Genomic DNA, 21,398 nt, shown 5'->3' with positions numbered 1-21,398 from the left:
GCGAGGCAGGAGAGCTGTCCGTCTGGTGACCTCCCCTCGGCCCAGCCCCCACGCACGGGGAGATACACCACTCCGAGCCACACAGGGACACCCAGGCGGGCTCACACAGAGCCGCACTGGAGGAGACACACACCGGCAGACTCACAAAGAGACGGAGATACACCACAAGCGGACTCACACGGACACACAACACAACAGGACTTACAAAGAAATACTGAAGGAGACCCCCTAAATGGAGATAAATCCAGGCGGACTCACGAGGAAACCACAGTCAGGCTCACACCAACACACACACACACACGCACGCACACACATTAGCGGATTCACACGGACACACGTACACTGGCAGACGCGCAACCGTCCGTTCACACCCCTGGGCGCGCTTAAGTCCAGATTTCTCCTGGAGAAGGAAGCTTCTGGGCGCACGGGGGTCACTGCGACACCCCCATCAAGCTCCGGAATTTTCCCAGACCCTGCGCGCTCTGCTGAGGGGCGAGGGAGAACAGGGAGGCTAGGGCAATCGGCCCCTGCCACCTCCCGCCAGCCGATAGTCCGTCCCCACCACCACCACCACCACCACCACGCCCAACCCTCGGCGCGCCCAGACGTGGGGGGCCGCCTCTCCTGCGCCCCCGCCCCCGAGTTTACCCTCAAAGTTTCCCGTGAACTTTCCTGGCCCCCTCCCCCCAGTCTCGGGCCCACGCCTGTCCCTCCCTCTTCACGCGCGCACGAGGGCCGCGGGTCTGTCGGTCAGCCCGAGGGTTTGAGGGTCCGGCCGCGCGCGGTCCGCGCGGGGTACTCACCGCGCCCTCGGGTCGCCGGGGCTCCGCACCTCGCCCTTCGACCGCCCCCGGCAGGGAGCGAGGCAGGGAGCGCGGAGCTAGCACCGCTGCCCGATCCCGCCGCCGAGCCCCGCGCCGCGCGGGCTGGAGCCGCCGCCTCCGCTGCCGCCGCTGCCGCCGCCCGCTCTGCACCGGCTCCTCGGCGCTCGGCGGCTTTAACCCCCCCATCCTCCTCCCTCCCTCGCGCGCTCCCTCCCTCCTTCCCTCGCCCATGTGACCGCGGGCGCCCGCTCGGCCGCGCGCGCCCTCCCTCCCCTCCCCCTCCCGCCTTGTCTCCCCGCGCCTCCGCGGCCGCGCGCCACGACCCCCTCCAGGCCACGGCCCCCGCGCGCCCCCGCTATGGCACGCTCCCGCGCCTGGCTCGCGCGGCCCGCTCGCGCGGGCATACTCACCCTGAGCAGGCCTGTGAGCCCCCACTCCCACTCGTCTCGCGCTAGCACGCACCCTCCCCTCGCGGGCACACTCGCCCGCATTGGCACGCGTGGCCCCTTCGCATTCGCCCTTTCTCGGGAACGCCCTCCAGACGGCTGTGGCCCTCGCGCTTCAGACGCAGCCCGGACCGCGGGTCTCAAAAACGCGCGCGCACATACACCCACACCCACTCCGCCGGATCCCCCAGGGCCGCTGGGCGCGCACCCAACCCCCGGGGTCGCTCATTCACACTCACTCTCTCACACTCAGCCTTGGCCAGGTCTCCGCCGCGCACACTCCCGCACGTTCAGGCCCTGACTGCTTCGCAACGACATCCTGGTACACCTCGGACCAACTCTCGGGGTCCTCCCGCGGGCACCTCCATGAGAAGAGCGCGAGCTGGAGCCACCAGGCCCCACTTTGGGCACGGGAGGCCAGCCGTTTCCGCCCTTCCCCTATTCCTGCCGCCCCCAGCAATGACTCCCTCCCCCGACCTCCTCCTCCCAGCCACCAGACATTTATTTACACCCTCGCGCAGAGGAAAGAGGGCTATTTGCTCCCATGACCCGACACGGATCAGGCTGGGAACCCAGGCCCTCGCCTCCCACCAAGCCTCCAGTGACACACCACAACTACCCTCTCCTTCTTCACTCTCCCATCCGCGGGCATAAGGCCTGGGGCGAGATCTCCACTGGGATACGGGGCGTAGGGAGGGTGCATCCTCTATGCCTGGACCGGCAGTGCCAGAGCGCGAGTGCCAGAGTTTGGCGCTTGAGGTTCACTCTTTCGCAGCCTGGGCCTCTGAGGGGCGGGTGTGCTAATTTCATTCGCCCCCAGGCCTCCTGTCCAGCTATAACATAGGGGATTAAGGTTAGACAACCCGACTACTTCTGAGGCCACAGGAAAGCGCAACAGAAAGAGTGAATGCCAGAGGCGGATAAGGAGTGGCCCACCCCCATCCCCACCCCACGGATTTTTCACCTGACCTTTGACCCATAATCCCTGCGCTTGGCCCCTCCGGGATGCTGCGCAAGGGCCGAGGGCGGGGAGGGGAAAAGGAAACATCTCGCTGCTTCCTCACACCCTTCCCTAGTAGGCTGCCCAGAGCACCCGGGCCCTTTCCCAACAAATGCCTCAGGGACTCCCATTGCAGAGGAAAAACCTTCCTGCCACTGCCCGGGCTTTTCACTTTCACTTCCGTGGCCTCCGAATCCCCTCAGTGCAACCGGCAGGGGTCAGCCGGAGCTGGGGCTCAGAAAGGGCCGGCTGGGGTTTAAGGACACAGAGAAATAGTGGCACCCTGCTGAGATCCAGCTCGCCGCCACCCACAGTAGGTGTCGTTTATCCGGACTCTCTGGAGGAGCCTCCAAATACCCGGGTCGCGGGCGGGGACCAGGTGGTGGGCACCAGGAAGTAGCCGAGACGGTGCAACAGAATGTGTGGGTGGGGGGCGAGGGAGAGGTGTCAGGAATGCCCCTCCCCATGACCTAAACTAGGCCTCGGAGAGACTGGGTTCTGCGGAAGGCGCCCCTCCCCTCGAGGCGACGATGGGCGTCGAGATCTGCGGATCACTGATGGGCTGTCATGACCTCCAGATCCTCCAAGTGTCCTGGACTCAGCCCCCTTCTGCCAGGTTGAGGGCAGTGAGGAGTTCTGCCCCAAACCAACGTTTCCTCTCCACCCGGGGACGCTGGGGCTGCCGTCGACAGTGCCCAAGTACGCGGGTGCTGGGGCAGGGTCTGCTCAGAGCAAGCGGGGACGGCAGCCCGAGAAGTTGGTGTGTCAGAGGATTCGCGAAGACCAGAGGCGCACGTCGGACCGGATCCCTGAGTCAGTCGATCCGCAGCTTCTCTGGGTGCAGTACCCAGCGTCCGCACCCGCTTCCCCGGGGCCGCAGCGACACCTGGCGGGCAGTGTGGGACGCGCGTGCTCCCTTGGGCTGCGGATCCCGCAAAGAGGCAGCGCCCACCTATAGAGCAACTAGGGGTGCGGCCCCTCTCTCCCTCCTGCCGCTACCCAGAAGTGGTTCTCTTTCCATCTGAGCTGGGGCAACAGATTATTCGTGGATTTCCGCTCCCTCCGGCTCCAATGCCCTAACTGTACATGAGCTTCTGAGCTTTCTAAGCCTCCGTGTTGAACCCCCCTGGACCCCACTTCCCTGGGGGCAAAGCCAAGCTCCGTAGGAGGCTCTTCAGAGCCCTTCCAGGATCTGTCCCTGTCTCCTCTCCAGCTTTATTGGGCGCCCCTATCCCCGGTATCCCCAGTTCTGCACCAGCCCCCTTCTCGCTCATGGCGCACTTATCCTTAAGCCAAATCCCACTTCACTGATACCCTCCCCCCAGCCCCACGCATCCTCACCATCTGCCTCTCCCATGACGGGTAGCCAGAAATAACGCCCCCAGTTCAGAGCCCTGTGCCCTGCAAATGATTGTGACTGCAGATTTGATAATCCTGAAGGCCTTGGGAAATTGGGGGGAAGTTCTTCTTAACTTTGTATAACTCCTTGGAGTTTTATACTCACCATGAAAAGACTTTTGGCTCCACCCTCTTCCACCCTGGCAGATATCCTAAACTTGGACCACCTCCCACGCCCTTCCCCGGGAGACAACTGTGCCATCCCAAGCCTTTGGGTAGCAAGGACCGTTCCTCATTCTTACTGATGTGTCCTCAAGGAAAGAGAGGCCCCCGCTGCCGTTTCCAGTGTTCCTTCGGGAAATGGTGCTTATTTCTAACGTTCTATACCATCAGAAAGCTCCACCATGAGGCACATACTTGGCTACTCAAAGTCACAAACACTCACACACAGACTGTCTTCCTATAAATGCTGAACACACCTTATGTAAATTCACACACCTAATTTCCTCCCTATGGCACACTGGGACCTAGGGTCCTCTGCCTGGGGCTGGGAGTTAGAGGTCTCAGAAGGGCGGGACTCCCGGAATGACACCATACCACACATAGACACGGTCACCCACACAGCCGTGGACTCAGTCACACCGCGTGTCACACAGGCACACACGCAGAGTCACACACGCTCTCAATCACACACTGGGGTTTGGCGGGTCGGGGCGGGCTCCGGGAGGCAGTTACGTAAACGCCCTCACAGCACCCCCTCCCCCTCCCCCCCTCCCCGCTTCCTCACGCAGTGCCAGCGCCCGGGGCGGCTTGGCCGGGGCCCGGGAACAGCTCGGCCTCGCGGAGGCTCCAGGCGCCGAGAAACCCGATCCGACACAGCCCCAGGCCGAGCCAGGGAGGGGGGCCCAGATCACCCCCCCCGACAACACACTCAGGGTCCAGCTCAGCCCCCCAGAGACGGCTCACCCACACCCTGGGCCAACACTTAGTGCCCACTCACACCACCTTGTGCAGACCCCGTCTGGAATCCTGTCATCTGTATGGCCACCTAAGTGTGCCCTGACCCTTCCACCCTCTGGCACCAGAAAAGGGCAAAGATTCCCTAAAGGTAGAGAATGAGAGGGCTGAAGCCATAATGGGGGTACCTAAGTATTTAGCCTGGAATTGCTCCAAGTTCTCCAGAGCGATGTCCTCTTCTTCCTCACTGGGGTTCTCTAAAGCCGCTGAGAGAGAGGTGCTTTCACTCCTGCCCCACCCCCCTCAGGTTTGCTGCCTACCAATCTCAACATTGCCTATTTTATTTGGATAGGTCCAAAGCCCCCCCTCCCTCTCTTTGATATCCTTCCTTCCTCCTCACTTGGAAGTTCTAACTCCAGTCTAACCCCAGTTCCTCCTGTTTTGCTAAGAAGGAAGTTTGAGGGCAACCTGAGACATTGGAAGGAGGAAGGATTAAGGCTCAGGAAACTCCTTAAAGTCAGGAGTCTAAGAGGAGGGGAGAGACTGTCTGTGTCCATCGCCCCCCCCACCCCCAACTCTGCAACCCAGACTCAATTTTTCACAAGTGCTTTTGAGTATCTGCCTGGGCTGCCCAGGCCCAAGCAGAAAGGGAATTTCCCCCTATGTTCTCTGTTAATGAACAAAACATTTCATGTTGAAATTCCTCCTCTGCCCCCAGCCCAGTGTTTCCAGGGCCCCTCAGCCTGACCAAGCAGGGGGACCACTAGGAGGGGAGTAACAGAGTAGGGAGCAGCCCCCAGGGGAAGCATAATTTACACTAAGGGGGCATCTTTTTTCATAAATAATTAGGGCAGCTTTTTTTTTTTTTCACTTTTGGCTAAAATTACCCACTCCTGTGGCAGCTTCCCAGAAAGGGCGGCCGGAGGGCGGCCGGAGCTGTCCTGAGGCCCAGGACATGGCCCCCCTCCCCTGGGCGAGGAGCCTTCCCCAAGTTGTTTTCCTGGTCTCTTCCTCTTGGATGTTTTTTTGATTATTAATCATATTTTCCATCCACAGTCTCATTCCAGACCCCCCTCCCCCTGGGGTCAGGGCTGGACTGAGGGAGGAAGAGCGGTCTCCAGGAGGATGAGTTGGGGACAAGATGGGCAGTGACCCCTGGTCTTGGCTGACCTGAAAGAGGCTGTCAGTGGCATGTTACAGATCACACCTTCACCATCCTGGTATATAGCAGGATGTTACTCAATACAAGTGGAGTGAATGAATGAACAGGTGTCCAGCTTTCACAACACCTGGCTGGTGCTGGAAGGCAAAGCCCCTAGTGTTGGTCCCCTGGTGCAATAGACAGGGAAACAGCTCAGAGAGGGGGAGTCACCGGCCCAGAGTCACACAGCAATTTAGTACTAGGGCCAGAAAAGGACCCCAGTAATGCTGATGGCTCCTCCATTCATAAAGCGGTCAATAAATATGTATTGAACGCTTAGTATATTCCAGGCATTGATCTAAGTAATAAGATATAGCAGTGAACCAAACAGGCAAAAATCCCTTCCCTCTCAAGGATGTGGAGAAACTAAAACTCCACACACTGCTGGTGGGTGTATGAGCTGGTACAACTACTTTGGAACACTGTCTGGCAGGATCTACTCAGCTGAACATATGTATATCCTGTGACCCAGCAATTCCACTCCCAGATATATACCCAAAGGAAATTATTCCATACGTTTACCAAGAATGTTCTTAGCAGTTTTATTCATTTATAGCCTCAAACTGGAAACAACTCATAATGAGTGAATAGATTGTGATATAGTTGCAGCAATGGAAAAGAACCAACTATAGCTACACACAAGAAAAAATGGATAAAGCTCATAGCCAAAATGCTGAGCAAAGAAAAAAAAAAAAAAAAAAAAGAACCAGACACAAAAGAGACAAAAGAGTACGTGTTGAATGATTTCATTTATACACAGCCCAAGAACAGGCAAAACTCAATTATGGTGATAGAAGTCGGAACTGCAGTTACCTTTGTTGGGAGGAGGGGGAGGTTTCCAAGAGTGTCCATACATATGGTACATATGTCAAAATTTAAGTTGTACCCTTAAGGTTTGTGCACTTGACTGCTTACTTTTTGCCTTAAAAAAAAAAGTTTAAAAATCTGCCCTCATAGGACTCACTTTCTGGTCAGGGAAGATGAAGATGGATACTAAACAAAATAAGTAAGTGTTCAGTTTGTCCATGTGAGAGTTTTGTGTCTGACTCCACAGGCCCTTTGGGGAAGAGATGACAGCCTACATGTCACCTCAGGGAAACCTGGACCAAGCCCCTCTGCCCTCTCCCAGAGTGCCACACTCTTTTCCCTTCCAGCAGTTAGTGTGATGTTCAACCACTGGTTACTTGTGTGGTATCTGTGAGCCCCGTGAGGGGAGCCCTGTGGCCTCCAATTCCAGGCACCCAGAGCTGAGTCTGGCATAGAACAGGTGCCCTTATTGTGAGAAATGGTTTTAAATACATGTTGAATGAATGAATGAATGAATGACAAAAGCAGGACCTGGGGGAGTAGAGACCGAGGACACGGGGAGGGGGCGGTGCCTATCTGCATGGGTCACAGCTTGGAGGGGTGGGAAACAGGGCTTGGTATCCAGTAAGGGATTAAGCAGAGACCCAGAAGGCGGGCTGAGGCAGCCTGAGTGGCTCAGAGACCACATCCTGAAGTGCCTTTGGTGCCAAGGCCACACAGGCCTGGAAAGGCATAAAGTAGGTGAGGAATATAACCAGATATGCATTCTAGGGAGAAAGCTGAGTCTGCTGGGTAGAGAGTGATGAGAAAGGCTAAGGCTGGAGGGGGAACAGCCAGGGAGGGCCCGCAGGAAAGAGTCCTCCAGCCTGATCTAGGGCAGGGCCAGGGGGCTGAAGACAGAGTACAGGGCTTTGCGGGGGGCACTCAGATTCACCTTCTCCATCTGTTCCCGTGGCCCCTGGAGGAACCCCGTGTCACCCTATACATAGCAAACAGGACCCCTGGACACGTAGTCCAGTGCCTGCCCTCCCAAGGACCCTCACCTCAGGTGACCCTGGGCTCTGGGCTGTCTGGAAAGAGAAGCAGATGGTCAGAGAAGGGGCAGAGGATCCAGGGCGGGTGGGGAGAGAGGGAAACTAGGGGTGAGCAGCTTTGCGTGTTGGAAGGTGGGAGCTAGAGCACAGACTTGCACAATCACAGATGCAGGTTTTCATTTTGTGCTGCAAAAATCTGCATGAAACTCATTCCCTGCTCAGCAATGCAAAGTCCCTGCCTCCCTCCTTCCCTCCCTCTCTCCCCACCCTAGTGGGCCCTGACCCCCCTCACCTCTCATCCATCATAGAGGAGGCATATGTCTTTAAAGGATTGTCCCCTTCCAGTACCAGCCCAGAGTCTGGCTGTGATCCCTGCTGTTCTGGAGCTGCCTCCTTGATAAGACGGCTGGGATTTCCAAATAGGACTGAGGACCATGTGGCCCCGAGACGGACTCCTTCCCTTCATGTCTCACAGCTCCATTCCTGGGCAGCCTGTGACTCTCTGGGGCAGAGGGAGAGGGAAGAAAAGAGGCCCCAACTCCCCGCGCCTCCCCTCCCCCGCCAGAAACTCAACGGTGGTGATTCAGAAGACAGAACGATTAGAGATATGGAGACTGAATGCCAGAGACACCAACAGAGGCAGCAGGGGAGTCCAAGAGAGAGAAATGAATTAAATTCAGTTCAACAGGCATTTATTAGTACCTACTGTGTGCCAGGCCCAGAGGGAACACTGTGTGCAAAAGCACAGGGGACTCCCAGGTTTTTGGCTTGAGTGACTGGGAGATGATGGTGCCGTCCACAAAGCTGGGGAGAGGACAGGGGATGGACACTGACAGTTGAAGTTTCTGTGGGATGGCGGCCAACAGGGGCAAGAATGAGGAGAACAGAGAAGTCGAGAGAGGGCTGGCTGGCTGGGGAGGGCTGCAGTCCCTGTTCAACAGCTCCCAGGGTCCTCTGCACCGGCTCAGGCATCAAAATCTCAGCCCGCCCTGGGCGCTATGAGGGTGCTGGAAGATGATAATACAGATCAGGGAGCAGGGAGAGGGAGTGATGAGAGGGAGGGGAGGAGAGGACGGAGGCTGAAACCTCCTCATGGCTGGGAGCCATGATTAAAAGACAGAGAGGGCAGGAAGGTATGGCGGCCCCAGAGGTGGAAAGAGCCAGGAGTCAGTGTTGTCTCGGGACCAAAAAGGAGCCTGGTGAGGCTGAGAAAGAACCCTGTGCTTTAGCAGCCAGGAGTGGGAGGAGGCCAGTGTGCCCAAGCTGGTGCTGTGGAGCTGGCTGTTGTAGCCCCTCCACCAGGGACTGTGAGGGTGGGCCCCCTTCCCAGCCTCCTGGATGTCCCCGGAGCCCTGCGTGGCCCCCGGCGTCTCTCTCAGCCAGGCGTAGGAGAAGAAGAGGATGCAAAGCTCCCCAGCCTCCAGACTTCCATCCCTGAGCCCCTGGTTTCTGGTCTGTCCAGGAGGGTCCCGGGCCTTCCTTGAGCTTGGGAGCCCACAGCGGTCAGGGGACCCTGGGGACTCTGGGGGTAATTGAAACCAGGGCTAAGACATTAGAAACCATAACGCCGGCTCCCCGGCTCCCCCAGGATAGCTCCTGGTTTTCTTCTTGCCAGATCCTCCCTGCTGCTGACAGCTCAGCTCTCTAGGCCCCGACCAGCTGGGCCGCTGACCCTCCTCCCCAAACCAACGAGAAGGGGCCTCCCACCAGAAGGCACCCAAAGCCAGCCCTTGGGGACCTCCTCTCTGTGCTCAGACAACCTCAGTGTACGTGAGGCTAACTTCCCCCCACCCCATCAAACATCCCCAGATTCTAATCTTGATCCCTTATTGCAGAAACTATCCTGGGGAGGATTTCTCAATAGTGCGAGAAGGGAGATGGGAGAAGTGGGCAGAAGTGTCTCTCAACCAGCTGGTGCTTAGTAAGTACATGAGAAAGAATGAATGAGGATTAAAGCCAGGGCCCCATGGGGTCCAGGTGTCAGCTGAGCGGGACCGGAAGCAGGGACGAGACAGGCTGCACACCAGGGTGGCAGCAAGGAGGATGCTCAGATAAGGAATTCTGTGGCCTGGGGTTCATTTTCCATCCCTCTCCCTGCTCGGTCTGATGCTCTCTCTACCGCAGTCCTCATCTCTGACAAAAAGGACAGGGCACCTTGTTCCTGTCTGCGTGTTTGCCAGCCTGATGGGAAGGCCCTCCCCTGGCACAGCTGCCTGATGATTCCAGGATTCCCAAATTCCCTGGCAGTGCTGCTGTGGGAATCTGTCCTCACCTCTGTCTCTCTCTCTCCTTGGCTCTTCGGAGAGACTGAAGGGATCAAATAGCTACTCCACCACTTACCGGCTTTGTGGCCTCAGGCAAGTGACTTAACGTCTCTGTGCCTCAATTACCTCAGGAGTGAAATGGGATGGTAATTAATAGTGCCTATTTCCTACGACTGCTGTGAAGATGCAACTAAATGAGGTGATTCAGTCAAGTGAGAAGCACCAGTCTGGTGGGGACCAGAGCCCCCTTTGGCCTTGGCTTTTTCCCATCAGTGTCTCTGTCTCCTCCTCTGTCTGCCATAGTCTTTCTCTCCAACTCCCTATCTACATGATTCTCTATCGCCGAGTCTTTGTCTCCCCACCTTTCTCCTGATCCCTTGTCCTCTTCACATGTCTAGCTCTGCCCTCAGCTCCCCCGACCGCCCTGTTTGACCCTGTTCCAACCCGTTTTGGCACAACTGGCCCAGGTCAGGTGGGGTGGGGCATCCAGGGAGGTTTTTAATTCAGACGCAGAATTCCTGGCAGCAGGACCACACCTGGGCCCAAACATGAGTGAATCGCCGTTGGTGGGAAGAGTGACTGTGTCTGTGTCCTCCCTGGAGGGGCAGGACTGCTGGGGGCTCGGCCTGGCAGTCTCTTGCCCTGACTGCTCCGACCACCCCACACCTGGGCCCAAGCCAGATCCCCCATATCTAGTGCCTGCTTGGAGGTAAGGCCGCCTGCCCGAAAGGGGAAGCCCTCCAGCTCCACGTGGCGTGGCCTACCTGCCCTCAAGACACTCCTCCCACCCTCACCCCACGTCCTGCTCTGAACTCCCCATACCCCTTCCTGAGCCCTGTAAGGAGACATGTCTCTGTCTCGTAACCTTGATCCGTGACTTTGGCAGCCGCATATACTTTGCACCCCCAAACGGGAGCCACAGGGATAGGAAACTGGGAGTTGAAGGGTCTGGGTTCTTCACTGGGACCAATGAGCCCCTTCGTGGGAGGGTGGGGGGGATACAAAAAGTCCAGTGGTCATTTCTGTATCACTGTGGATCTGTGAAGGCAGAAAGCATGTGTGAAATAGGTGCTCTGTGAATGTAAACCAAACGAAGGAGGGGCAATCAAAGACCCCAAACAGGGAGCTGGATGGCTGAGGCTCCAGCAGGCAGGAGCATGGACAGACTGTGGAAAGGCTGCTGTTTGACTCTGTGGCTCAGCGTGGAGTCTTCTCTGGGGGTCAGGATCGGTCTCAACTAGCCCCAGACGCCCCCACACCTGGGCCCCAGCCAGGCCCCTCACGTCAGCCCCTGGGCAGAGGGCCAGATGGGTGAGCCATTAAGACTTGCCTCTCAATTCCCTATTTCCAGCACATCATTACCTCAAGGTGCCCACCAGCTTCAAGGAGAGAGAGATGGGGCTACAGATCCAGAGAGGGAGACACACTAGGCAGGGTCACACAGCAGGCAGAGGCTGGGAGCCCTGGTGTCCTGGCAGTCAGCCTGAGCCTGTCATGGAGACACTGTGCCAACACTGTGACAGGGGCCAGACCAAAAGCAGGGTTTTACGTGGGGAGAGCGCCTAGGGATCCTTGCATATTTGGGCAGCTGGGCCGGGGTGGAGCATCCCATCAGGCAAGGACAGATGTGCAGCTTCATGTCCCCATCAGATGGAGACAAGCATTGGGACAAGAGGTTCAGAGAGACAGAGTCAGAGCAAAAGAGAAGAGAGAGAGAACCTGGGAGAGAGACCGAGAGACAGACACAATCGAAGACAGAGTCAGACACAAAAATAGAGATGCAGAGAGAGAAAGATGTGAGTCAGAGACACAGAGACAAGGAGATGCAGAAGGAGGGGGAGCTATGGAATTAAAGTCACAGAGACAAAGATAGGGAGAGACATGGATTCAGAGAGAAACAGTATCTCAGTCACAGAGCAACAATGACATGGAGTCAACAATATGCAGACACAGACAGACACTCAGAGACCAGGAGACAGGAAAAAAATAAAAAAAACCAGGAGGAAGAAACAGAGATGGAGAAGACAGAGAGAGAGACACAACGATCAAGAGAGGCAGAGACATGGAGAGAGAGCAAGGCAAAGGGAGACAAAGGCAGAGTGAGGCAGAGAATGAGATCAAAACAGCAGGAATGGGAAAAGCAGGCAACAGAGGAGAGTCTCCTGGTCTCCAGTCTCTCCAGCCTGGTCTCCCCAGGGTTTGGACCCCCCTTGCTATTCTTTGGTTTCCATAGCAACAGGGAGGGCAGCACCAAATTTGCATATGTATTTACATCCTTTCTATCTGCATAATTCAACAGGTTTCTGTGCATATTCATGAGACTGTGAATGAAGGTGACTCTCCCAATTACTGCTCAAAACCTGGCTGTGGTGCCCCCTGCTTGCAGTACACGGTATGGTTCCAGGCCTGACCTCACAGGCCCTGACCTGTCGCTGCCAGGCCCTGCTAATGACATTCCCCCGCTGCTCCCCAAACACTTCCCTGTACTCTCCTTCCTCCAGATCTTTCCTCAGGTGATGCGCCTCTGCCTTCCAGGAATGCCCTTCCCTCAGCATCAGTCCTACCAACAGTACACTTGCATGCATGCCCTTGCACGTGTGTGCACATGAACTCTGATGGAGCGGGCATGGCAGTGAGTGACCAGTGCTCACTCTGGCTCCCTGGTGGAGGAGGCCCTTTGGTCACACTCCTCTCTGGAGTCAAAGAAGGGAGTGCATGAAGGGATCACACTTAGAGGGGCTGGGGTGTAGGCTCAGCTAAAGGCAATACATCTACCAACAGAGAGGGACCTGGGACATTGTGGCCTCCACGTGGAAACTGACAGAGGCCTGGTTGTAGCCAGAATAACCAGAGGGGCTAGGATAGAGCCCAAAGGAGTCTCAGGAACAGAGAACTGAGGCAGCTCCGATGGTTGGGAAGAGGGTGCTGGGGGTCAAGAAACCTTTCAAAGTGCCAAGCCTTGAAAGCTCTCGTAGGCTGGGAGGGGCTTCTCCAGAGCCCGCTCCAGCCACAATTTTAGCTTCACTGTCTCCCGCTGGATCCCTACAGCCGCCTCCTCGCTGCTCTCCCTGCCCTGTGCTCCCAATCCACCTTCCACACTGCAGCAGCCTGAAACATCAGGCTGATATTCCACATCACTGCCCCCTTAAAGCCTTCAGACTCTCCATCACCCACAAGAAAAGTCCAAGCTCCTTGGCCAGGCACTCAGGCCTTTCCGGTCCCGCCCCCCACCCACCTCTGCGCCTCATTCCTCACTGTCCCTGCTCTGAACTTCAGGCTCCAGTGATCTACCTGTGTTCTTCTCACCTCTACGCTTTAGCTCAGGCCTGCTCTTTACCCAGAATGTCCTTTCCACTTTTCTCCTAGCTCTTCTTCAGGATTCTACACAGGCATTACCTCCTTCTCTTTGAAGCTTTGCCTGTCCCTGGAGACTGGAGGAGGGGCTCTGAATTCTTCCAGTCTGATGAACCTCCCAAATTTCTGTGCTTATCACACCAATAGTAAAATCATCTACATACATGGCTTATAGCCCTCAGGGGGCTGGAGTGTCCCAGCCCAGTGACTATATTTGTCCCATAATGGGTGATGGTTAGCTATTTGTTGGATAACTGAGAGGTCACTGAGCCTACTGAAGGCAAATTTCAAGCCTTGACTGTCTGTCTTTCTGCACAGATCCTGCAAAGGGAACGGATAGGCTATTCCTTTGCAAATGCCGCCATCTTGTGGACAGACTCAGAAGTGCAGCCAGACATCACCTGGGAGGGGAGGTGCCTTAGAGACCAGGCCTGATTCCTGAGCTCCAAGCAAACAGGGGAAAGTGAGCAGGCTGGGCCTGAAGAGAGAGAGCCACCGGTGTCCTTTGAACATTCTTGATGAGCTGTAAGCAGACAGAATGGCAAGAGTAAAGGCTCAGACGCAGAAAAGTCTCATGGCAAGTGGGACGAGTGAGGAATAGTGTGGCCACAGCCCAGGGTCCAAGGGGACCAAGCCAAAGACGGACTGTGCCATGGAAGTGCCCAATAAAGGGGGTCCTTTAAGGCCATCTGGTGAATGGATTTGGATCTTATCTTCTAATCTGAGCATGGGGAGACTAAGGGAGCAGAAGAATGACAGATCCGGGTGTGGCCACACACTTGGAGGCTCAATATTCATTCACCTATTAAATATTTATGGAGCACCTACTATGTGCCAAGCGATGTTCAAGAGCCATAGGTTACATCACTGAACAAAACAGATTCCTGACCATTCAGAGTGTACATTCTCATCAGGAGGAGACAGACAACAAACAAAAATATTAAAGGCGTAAATTATATTCAAAGGCAAAAAAGGAAAAAAGAAAAAAGGCAGGGTAAGGGAGATCAGATGTGCAATTTTAAATGGAGTGGTCAGAGTAGGCCTCCTTGAGGTGACATTTGAGAAAAGGCTTAAAGGAGGGAGGGAGACAGCCATGCAGGTATCTGGCAGATGAGCATTCTAACAAAGGGAACAGCCAGTGGCTAGGTTTGCAAGACAATGATGGGCGCAAACCAATGGAGGCTGTGGGAATGGAGAGAGATCTCGGAAGCAAAATCGGCAAGACTTGGAGCCTGCCTGCATGTTGGAGATATGCAACTCCTCTGGTCCTATTGTGTCCTGAAGTCCCCATTTCAAGACTGACAAGCTCACTAGACATGCCTCTTCTCAGGTAGGTAGTGAGAAAGCTCAGCACATCGTATCCTGGATGCTCCCCAACTCAGCACACATACCACCGCAGTCCCCAGCCTCTTAGCTCCTTATCGTGAGTGACTTTCCCTCCAGGCAGCACTCTACTCTCATGCCCACAACCAAGTCCTGTCAGCTCCCAAAACTCTCAAACTCACTGATGGCCTTCATTTCATCCTTTAGCTACTGTTATGTGTTGAATTGCTTCCCTCCATAAAACTATGTTGAAGTCCTAACCCCTAATACCTCAAAATGTGACCTGATTTGAAAATAGGATCTTTACAGAGGTAATCAAGTTAAACTGAGGTCACTGGGATGGGCCCTAATCCAATATGACTGGCATCCCTACAAAAAAGAGAAATTTGGACACAGAAACAGACACAAAGGGAAGACAACGTGAAGATGGGTGATTGGAGTAATGCATCCCAAAGCCAAGAAGGCCAAAGACTGCTGGCAAGCCAGAAGCCAGGAAGAGTCAAGGAAGGGTTCCCCTGCAGGTTTTGGAGGGAAAATGGCTCTGACACCTTGATTTCGAACTTCTAGTCTCCCAAAATGTGAGACCGGACATTTCTGTTGTTGTAGGCCACCCAGTAGGTGACACTTTGTCATGGCAAGCCCTAGACACTTCACAGCTCTGACACCTTGTTCTCATCTCTCCCTACCCTGGCCCACCCCAGACATCTCCACAGGGACCGCCAGGCCACTGACCCTTGGCCCTTTGTATCTTCACTTCTTTCTTTCCTGACTCAGTTTGGATTCCATGACCTTTCACCACGTGCAGTTTCTTGCTAGCGTCCTCACTATTCTTCCATCATTCCTGCCCGTCTTAACCTCAGTCTAGAAGAATGCAACAGTGCTTCCTCTGAGTCTTCACCTCAGCACCTGTGGGTGCTGCTGGAGCTCACACCCCGTGACTGGTGACATTACAAGTTCATGGTCACCAGCCTCACCTGAGCTTTCAGCCCTGCCTGGTCACCCTCCTGTACCTCCTTGGGTAACTTTCCCAGTTGCAGCAACCATCTCACACTTCCTTCCCACCAGCCTCCTCGCTCCACTCTCACCAGCAGAGCAGTGCTCCTGCTTCCAGAGATTAGAAGCCTTCTGAACTCTCTGAATCCCCTCACGTCCCACCTTTACCTCCACACCCATCCGCATGCGTAAGAGCCATCCTCAGCTCCTTCCCTCCTGTTGTAGGGGGTCATTTCTCCTCTTCCCTTACCTCCTTGCTCCCAGGCCCGCTTCCTTTCACCACCGCCCTCCCCCAAGGAGTCTCACTGGAGTTACCCAGTCTCCTGAATCTTTCGTCTCTTTCACTATAGGCCCCCTCCATCAGCCTACACACATGCTCAAGTCTCCAATGCATTAAAAATAAACAAATAAATAAAACTCTCTCTGTATCCCAATTACCTCTCTCCCATCACAATACAGTTTTTTGAAAAAGCTGTCTCTAATTCCTTACCTTTTGTGCCCAGGCATAACCTTTTCTAAGAGATTATGGAGGAAGAAGCCATATTACAGTGGATGAAGGAGAAAGTGGGAAGTAAAGAAATTGAATCAGCAATTATACACATCTCTCATGCTCCATCCCTCCTAAGCTTGGTCAGGCTCTCCAACTCTGAAGGCCCTACTTCCCTCTGGCTCCCTCCCTGCCGTTCCTCCTGTGGGTCCCCTGTGGGCCCTGCAGAAGCCAAGGAGAGGAAAGGCCCCAGAATCACTAGCCATCTCTCCCTCAGCCTGTGTCCTCTCTCCTGATTCTGGGCTGCAGATCCTGTTCTCCCCAAGGGATTCTGACCTCAGCTCAGTTTCCCTCCACACTACCCCTGCCATCATCCTGGAGACCCCGGGTGGCGCCTTAATGAGGAGTTCATCCTAGGACCCCTGGAGCTGGTGATGCCACCTTGCTGAACCATTCCCTCAGCACCAGTCACCATGCTTATTCCACATGATCATCACACCCTGGCCACAGCAGACTGGATCAGGATGGGATACGGAGCCAAAGATCAACAGTCTGCAAGTAGCCTGGCCCTAAGGCTCTGGGGACCAGTGACACTCAGAGAGCTGTTGATGGTAGAAGACACTTAAGTGGAGTTGCTCAGAGAAAAGGCAATAAGCAGAAGCTGACAGTGGGGGGATGCAAAAACCCTGAATTAGTCACAAAGAGAATGGGGAGAAGTCAGGCAGTTGCTGGTAGCAAGACACCTGAGTCATGACCACAGCCTCTTGGAGTGTTAGATGCTTCATGACCTTCTGCAGTTGAGAGGCCTGGCTGGGCAGCTGCTGAAAGGGTTTCCTGTCTCTCCTAATATCCCTCAAATCTCCATCCTCCACTCTGGGCAACTTATCTTGGAAAGCAAAAAAGTTCGAAGTTTTGACCATAGCCTCCTGGCCTTGTGGTCCCCTCATCCCTGCTCTAAGAAGCCCTTATTGAGGCCTCCAGTCTCCCAACTCCAACTCTCCCAATATCTCAGCCCCTCCTGCCTGCACTCAGCCAAGCATCACTTCAACACTCTCAAACTGCTGTGCCCACCTTTCCACATTAGCCCAAAAGAGCCCTAACCGTGTGCTTTCCTGGTGACTGGACACCCAGGATACTGGACACAACAGAGAAGACCTTAAAATCCAGTGGGGGACCCAATTCACTCAACTCTTCACTTAGTCTACCACTGCCCATGATCCTGCTCTGGTTCCTGGCAACCCTGGCTACCACTGCAATCTTCACCTTTCTCCTCATGCCCCTGACCTGACCGTGGTGAATCTGAGAGTCTACGGCCAAGGTGAGGTAGAAAAGAAGCAGCAAGGGGTAAAAACGAAAGACCTGGAGGGGAGATGTGGGATAGAAGTTATGTTTTTTAGGCAAAAGCATGTTTGTAAGCTGAGTCATTAATAATGAGAGCAATTAATATTTGCAGTCATCCCTTGGTATCCTCAGGGAATTAGTTCCAGAGCTCCCCTGGACTTTTTTTTTTACCAAAATCTGCAGATGCTCAAGTCCCTTACACAGGATGGTATAGTACAGTCAGCCCTCTGTATCCACGGGTTCTGCATCCACAGATGTGCAGATCTGACTGTATATAGGCCCAGGTGTATATATATGATCTAAGAATCCTATACACCTATTCCTACATTTAATCCTTATAACAGCCCTATGAGGTAAGCACTATATCCTGTTTTATAGATGAGAACACTGAGGCAGGAGCAGTAATTTGCTAATTAACTGGCCAAATCAGGATTCAAATCGAGGTAGTCTGGTGCCCCAAGACCATGATCTTAACTACTACACCATAATGCAGGCATACGTCAGAGATAGTGTGGATTCAGTTCCAGACCACCTCAACAAAATGAAGATCTCAATACAGCAAGTCACACAAAATTTTCGGTTTCCCACTATATACAAGTTATGGTTACACTCTACTGTAGTCTATTAAAAGTGCAATAGCATTATGTCTAAAAAACAATGTACATACTTTAATTTAAAAATATTTTATTGCTAAAAAATGCTAACCATCATCTGAGCCATCAAAGAATTATAGCAGTAACATCAAAGATCACTGATCATAGATCCATATAACAAGTGTAATAATGAAAAAAATCTGAGATATTGTGAGAATTATGAAAATGTGATACAGAGAAACGAAGTGAGCAAATGCTGTTGGAGAAATGGCGCCGACAGATTTGTTCAATGCAGATTTGCAACAAACTCTCACTTTGTAAAAAAACGCAGTATCTGAGAAGTGCAATAAAATGAGATATGTCTGTATATGCTGCAGATAGAAAAAAATGTGTGACCTAGTAGAGTCCTTAAACCAGCCCCAAACAGGCAGCAGACAGCCACCCAGGGGTCTAGACACAGTCAGGGAGGTTACTGTTTGAGGCTTCTTATTGACTCCAGATCCTCCCAGCACTAACCTGAGCCTACCCTTCCTGTCTGCAGCCTGTGAGCTCCTGGGGTGACTCCCACACTCTTAATCCCGCCTCTACACAGTAGGCCAAGCAGAGGCTCATCAGACAAATGATTTATTTCCCAGCCCACTCCCAGGACCTCTGTCAGAAGGCAGATCAGAGATACTGCAGGTAGAAGGCAGAGTAAGTCTCTCTTAAGCAATCCAGAACCCGGGAGAGACCCCACAGCTGTCACTCTTCATAGCAGTCCCTTTCTACAAGCCAGACAGAAATCGAAGCAGGACTGGGAGGCTCAGTTCTGCAGACTCAAGTCTTGTTCGAGATGTTGAGCAGTTACAGAGTCTTCTCAAAGAAGGCAAAGCCATCTTAGACACACAGGCCTGGAGAAGAGCTTGCTCAGCAGGTCCTCAGAACCGGGAGTCTCGAGCTCTTCTTCGGGGTCGGGGGCCACAGCTGGAGCTAGGTGTGGGGCCCAGGCCAGGGGGTGCCCCTGGGGGCTGGTAGCCACATTCATTGGGGTCCAGGGGGTCCCGGCTGAGCAATACCCACACCGCAGGCACATGGCGGCGTACCGTTAGGGGATCTAGGCCTGTGTCAGGTGAGGTTGGCACCCAGCTGTCCTCGGTCTGCAGGAAGCGCAGCTTGGTAAGCTGGTGAAGGCCTGGAACCCGCCGTTTGACAATCTCAGCACAGCTGACAGCCTTGCCTGCAGCCCGGCCGGAACCTGAGAACACCACATGCCTTGCGCTGCCACCTTCCAACCGACCCAGAGCCAGCCCCAGAAGGTTGCGGATTTTGCTGCCATCTCGGACCCGCATCTCCAGGGTATCAGGAGGTAGCTGGGGCATCGGGGAAGGTGCTGGGAGTTCCACAGAGCCAGCTTTCCGGTAGTGCTCCATCCCGCTTGCTGTCTGTTGCTGTGTCCTGGCTGAATCTCGCTGCTCACTGCACGGAAGCGGCAGAGGAATGCAGGCAATGTGGTCCAGGCCACCCCTCACCCTGGCCTCTAAGACTTGGCCCTGCTCCTCATCCCAGACTCCCCAGGAAACAGGACCATATCGCCTCACCTCCAAGACAGGGGGCCCTGCCTCCTCACCCTGCTAAGGTGCTGTACCTCATTCCTTTGGACAGGGCCATAACCCTCCCCGACCCTGGAGTCCCTGAGACAGGATCAAATTCCCCAAACATTGGCCACGCCCCCTCACCCCAAACTTCCTAGCACTGGGGATGAACTTCCCTCCGCTGGGGCTCCTTGGGACAGGGTCTGGGGCTCACCCTGGATTCCCTGATAACAAGACTGCGTGTTCCTCACCCTAGGCTCTCCGAGGGGTGACAGGGACGAGGCCCCCTCACTTCGTGCGCCCAGAGGACAGGGTCAAGCCCCTACACCCCAAGCTCCCTGAGGCAGAGCCAAAAGCCCGCATCTAAAAGTTCCTCAAGGACAGAGCTGACTCTCTCCTCAACTCCGGGACCACGAGGGCAGGGCCGAGCACGCCTCACTCGGAGATTCCCAGGGTCGATACTCCAACCCAGGTCGCTCAGAAACTCGGGAGCAGAGGCCTGATGCCGAGGGCTGCGCGGGCTACTCCTGGCGTCAGGTCCACTGCCGCGGGCCGCCCTCAGTGTCCTGCCTGCCGCAGCAGCCCGGCAGCCTGCCACCCCTCTCCTCCCCCCGCCCCGCCCCGCCCCGCCAACTCCACGCGCCCCCACCCCGCCGAGTTCCAGCTCTCACCGCCGCGGCCACGCACTCCTCAAGCTCGATCTGAAGCCAAGATGGCGCGAGCCGGGAGCGCGCCGGGGCCGCGCACGCCGGCGGGGCGGGGCCGGCGGGGCCGGGGCGTCCGGGAGCGAGCCGAGCCGGGACGCGCGGGGCCGAAGCGCAGGGTGGTCTCCCGCGTTCGCCCCGGCAAGGAGCACCCCTATCCGGGCGGAGAGAACCCTGCGGAGGAGATGAGCGGCCGTCTGGGGAGTCCTGCGTACGAAGGACGCGGAGGATTTGGCCTTTGGAAGATGACAGGGCGGGCCGCAGGAGCAGAGGCGGAGCAGCGGGCTTCACTTTGGGAAGGATCAAGAGGTTCCGTTTGGAGGGGCTGCTGCTGCGGGGGCGAGTTCTGAGCTTCCACCTCATCCTGTGGGCACTGGCGAACCACGGCGGGGGGGTGGTTTTCATCAGACGCAAGTCAAATCAGTTCGTGTGCACAGCTCGCTCTGGCTGCAGCGCAGGGTGTGGCGCGGCGGTGGGAGCCCAGCCGCAGCCACTGGTGACTGCTGGTGACTCCTGGCCACTAGGTCCCTGGGGGCGTGTCCACGGAGACTTGCCCGCGTATAATAGGCGCTCAAATGGTTGTCACATCATTTGTTGAAAGGATGAACCAGAGAAATAGCAGTGGGAATGGGGAAAAGTAGAATAAGTTGGAAGATACCAGGAGGTAGGTTTGACGACTGTTCGGACGGAGGAGGGAAGAGTCTAGGATAACTCCCAGGTTCAGATAAGCTGCATCTGAGATGCCAATGAGACCGTGTCGGTGGGGTGGCGGGCAGGCAGTTGGAAAGGTCTTGGAGCCACAGCCCTCCCTGAGACCACAAGAGGGCAGCAAACACTTGGTGGAGTGAGATGCCAGTCAGTTTCTCTGCTCTTTAACATGCTCCCTCTCTCCTTTCCAACCACACCACCCCTACCCCTACCCCGAAATACCCCCTGCATCCAAACCTCTGCTAGGCTCCCTTCTTGGTTAATAGCACCAAGTAAGCTCCCAAGAGAGAAACTTCAAGCTCCTCTCTGACTTTGCATATGCTGGGCTCCCTTGGCTCTCAAAGACACTGCATGTCACCCTCCAGGGCTACGGCCCACATCCCTTTTTCTTCTGTGCCCCAAAGAACCCTGGTGCCACCTGGTTCCCTTCCCTTTTCCTTGACTGTCTCCCTG

General features: G+C 55.2%; 2 protein-coding genes across 3 annotated transcripts in view; both read right to left on the bottom strand.

Annotated features, from left to right (window-relative positions):
• CNTFR (ciliary neurotrophic factor receptor) overlaps positions 1-1,625 on the bottom strand; it is a 38,237-nt gene extending 36,612 nt beyond the window's left edge. Inside the window, exon 1 of one of the 2 annotated variants that reach the window (XM_032477543.1) lies at positions 1,510-1,625. The gene's annotated coding sequence lies outside the window, so the exon portion shown is untranslated. Of the gene's footprint in view, positions 1-803; positions 990-1,509 lie in introns of those variants that run through there. The other variant, XM_032477542.1, reaches the window with a different exon arrangement.
• Positions 1,626-18,570: 16,945 nt separating this feature from the next.
• RPP25L (ribonuclease P/MRP subunit p25 like) lies at positions 18,571-21,155 on the bottom strand. Its single transcript, XM_032477540.1, has 2 exons — positions 20,205-21,155; positions 18,571-19,417 (listed from the first exon to the last, which is right to left on the bottom strand). The coding sequence occupies exon 2, from the start codon at positions 19,369-19,371 to the stop codon at positions 18,880-18,882; it is 492 nt and encodes a 163-aa protein (XP_032333431.1). The 5' UTR covers positions 19,372-19,417; positions 20,205-21,155; the 3' UTR covers positions 18,571-18,879.
• Positions 21,156-21,398: the final 243 nt, after the last annotated feature.

This window comes from Camelus ferus, chromosome 4 (genome assembly GCF_009834535.1).
Source record: "Camelus ferus isolate YT-003-E chromosome 4, BCGSAC_Cfer_1.0, whole genome shotgun sequence".
In the NCBI taxonomy this organism is placed as follows: domain Eukaryota; kingdom Metazoa; phylum Chordata; class Mammalia; order Artiodactyla; family Camelidae; genus Camelus; species Camelus ferus.
This window is presented reverse-complemented; position numbering and strand designations above follow the sequence as displayed.

Excerpts from the sequence above, each read along its gene's own strand:
- RPP25L (XM_032477540.1), bottom strand. The coding sequence starts at position 19,371 with ATGGAGCACTACCGGAAAGCTGGCTCTGTGGAACTCCCAGCACCTTCC.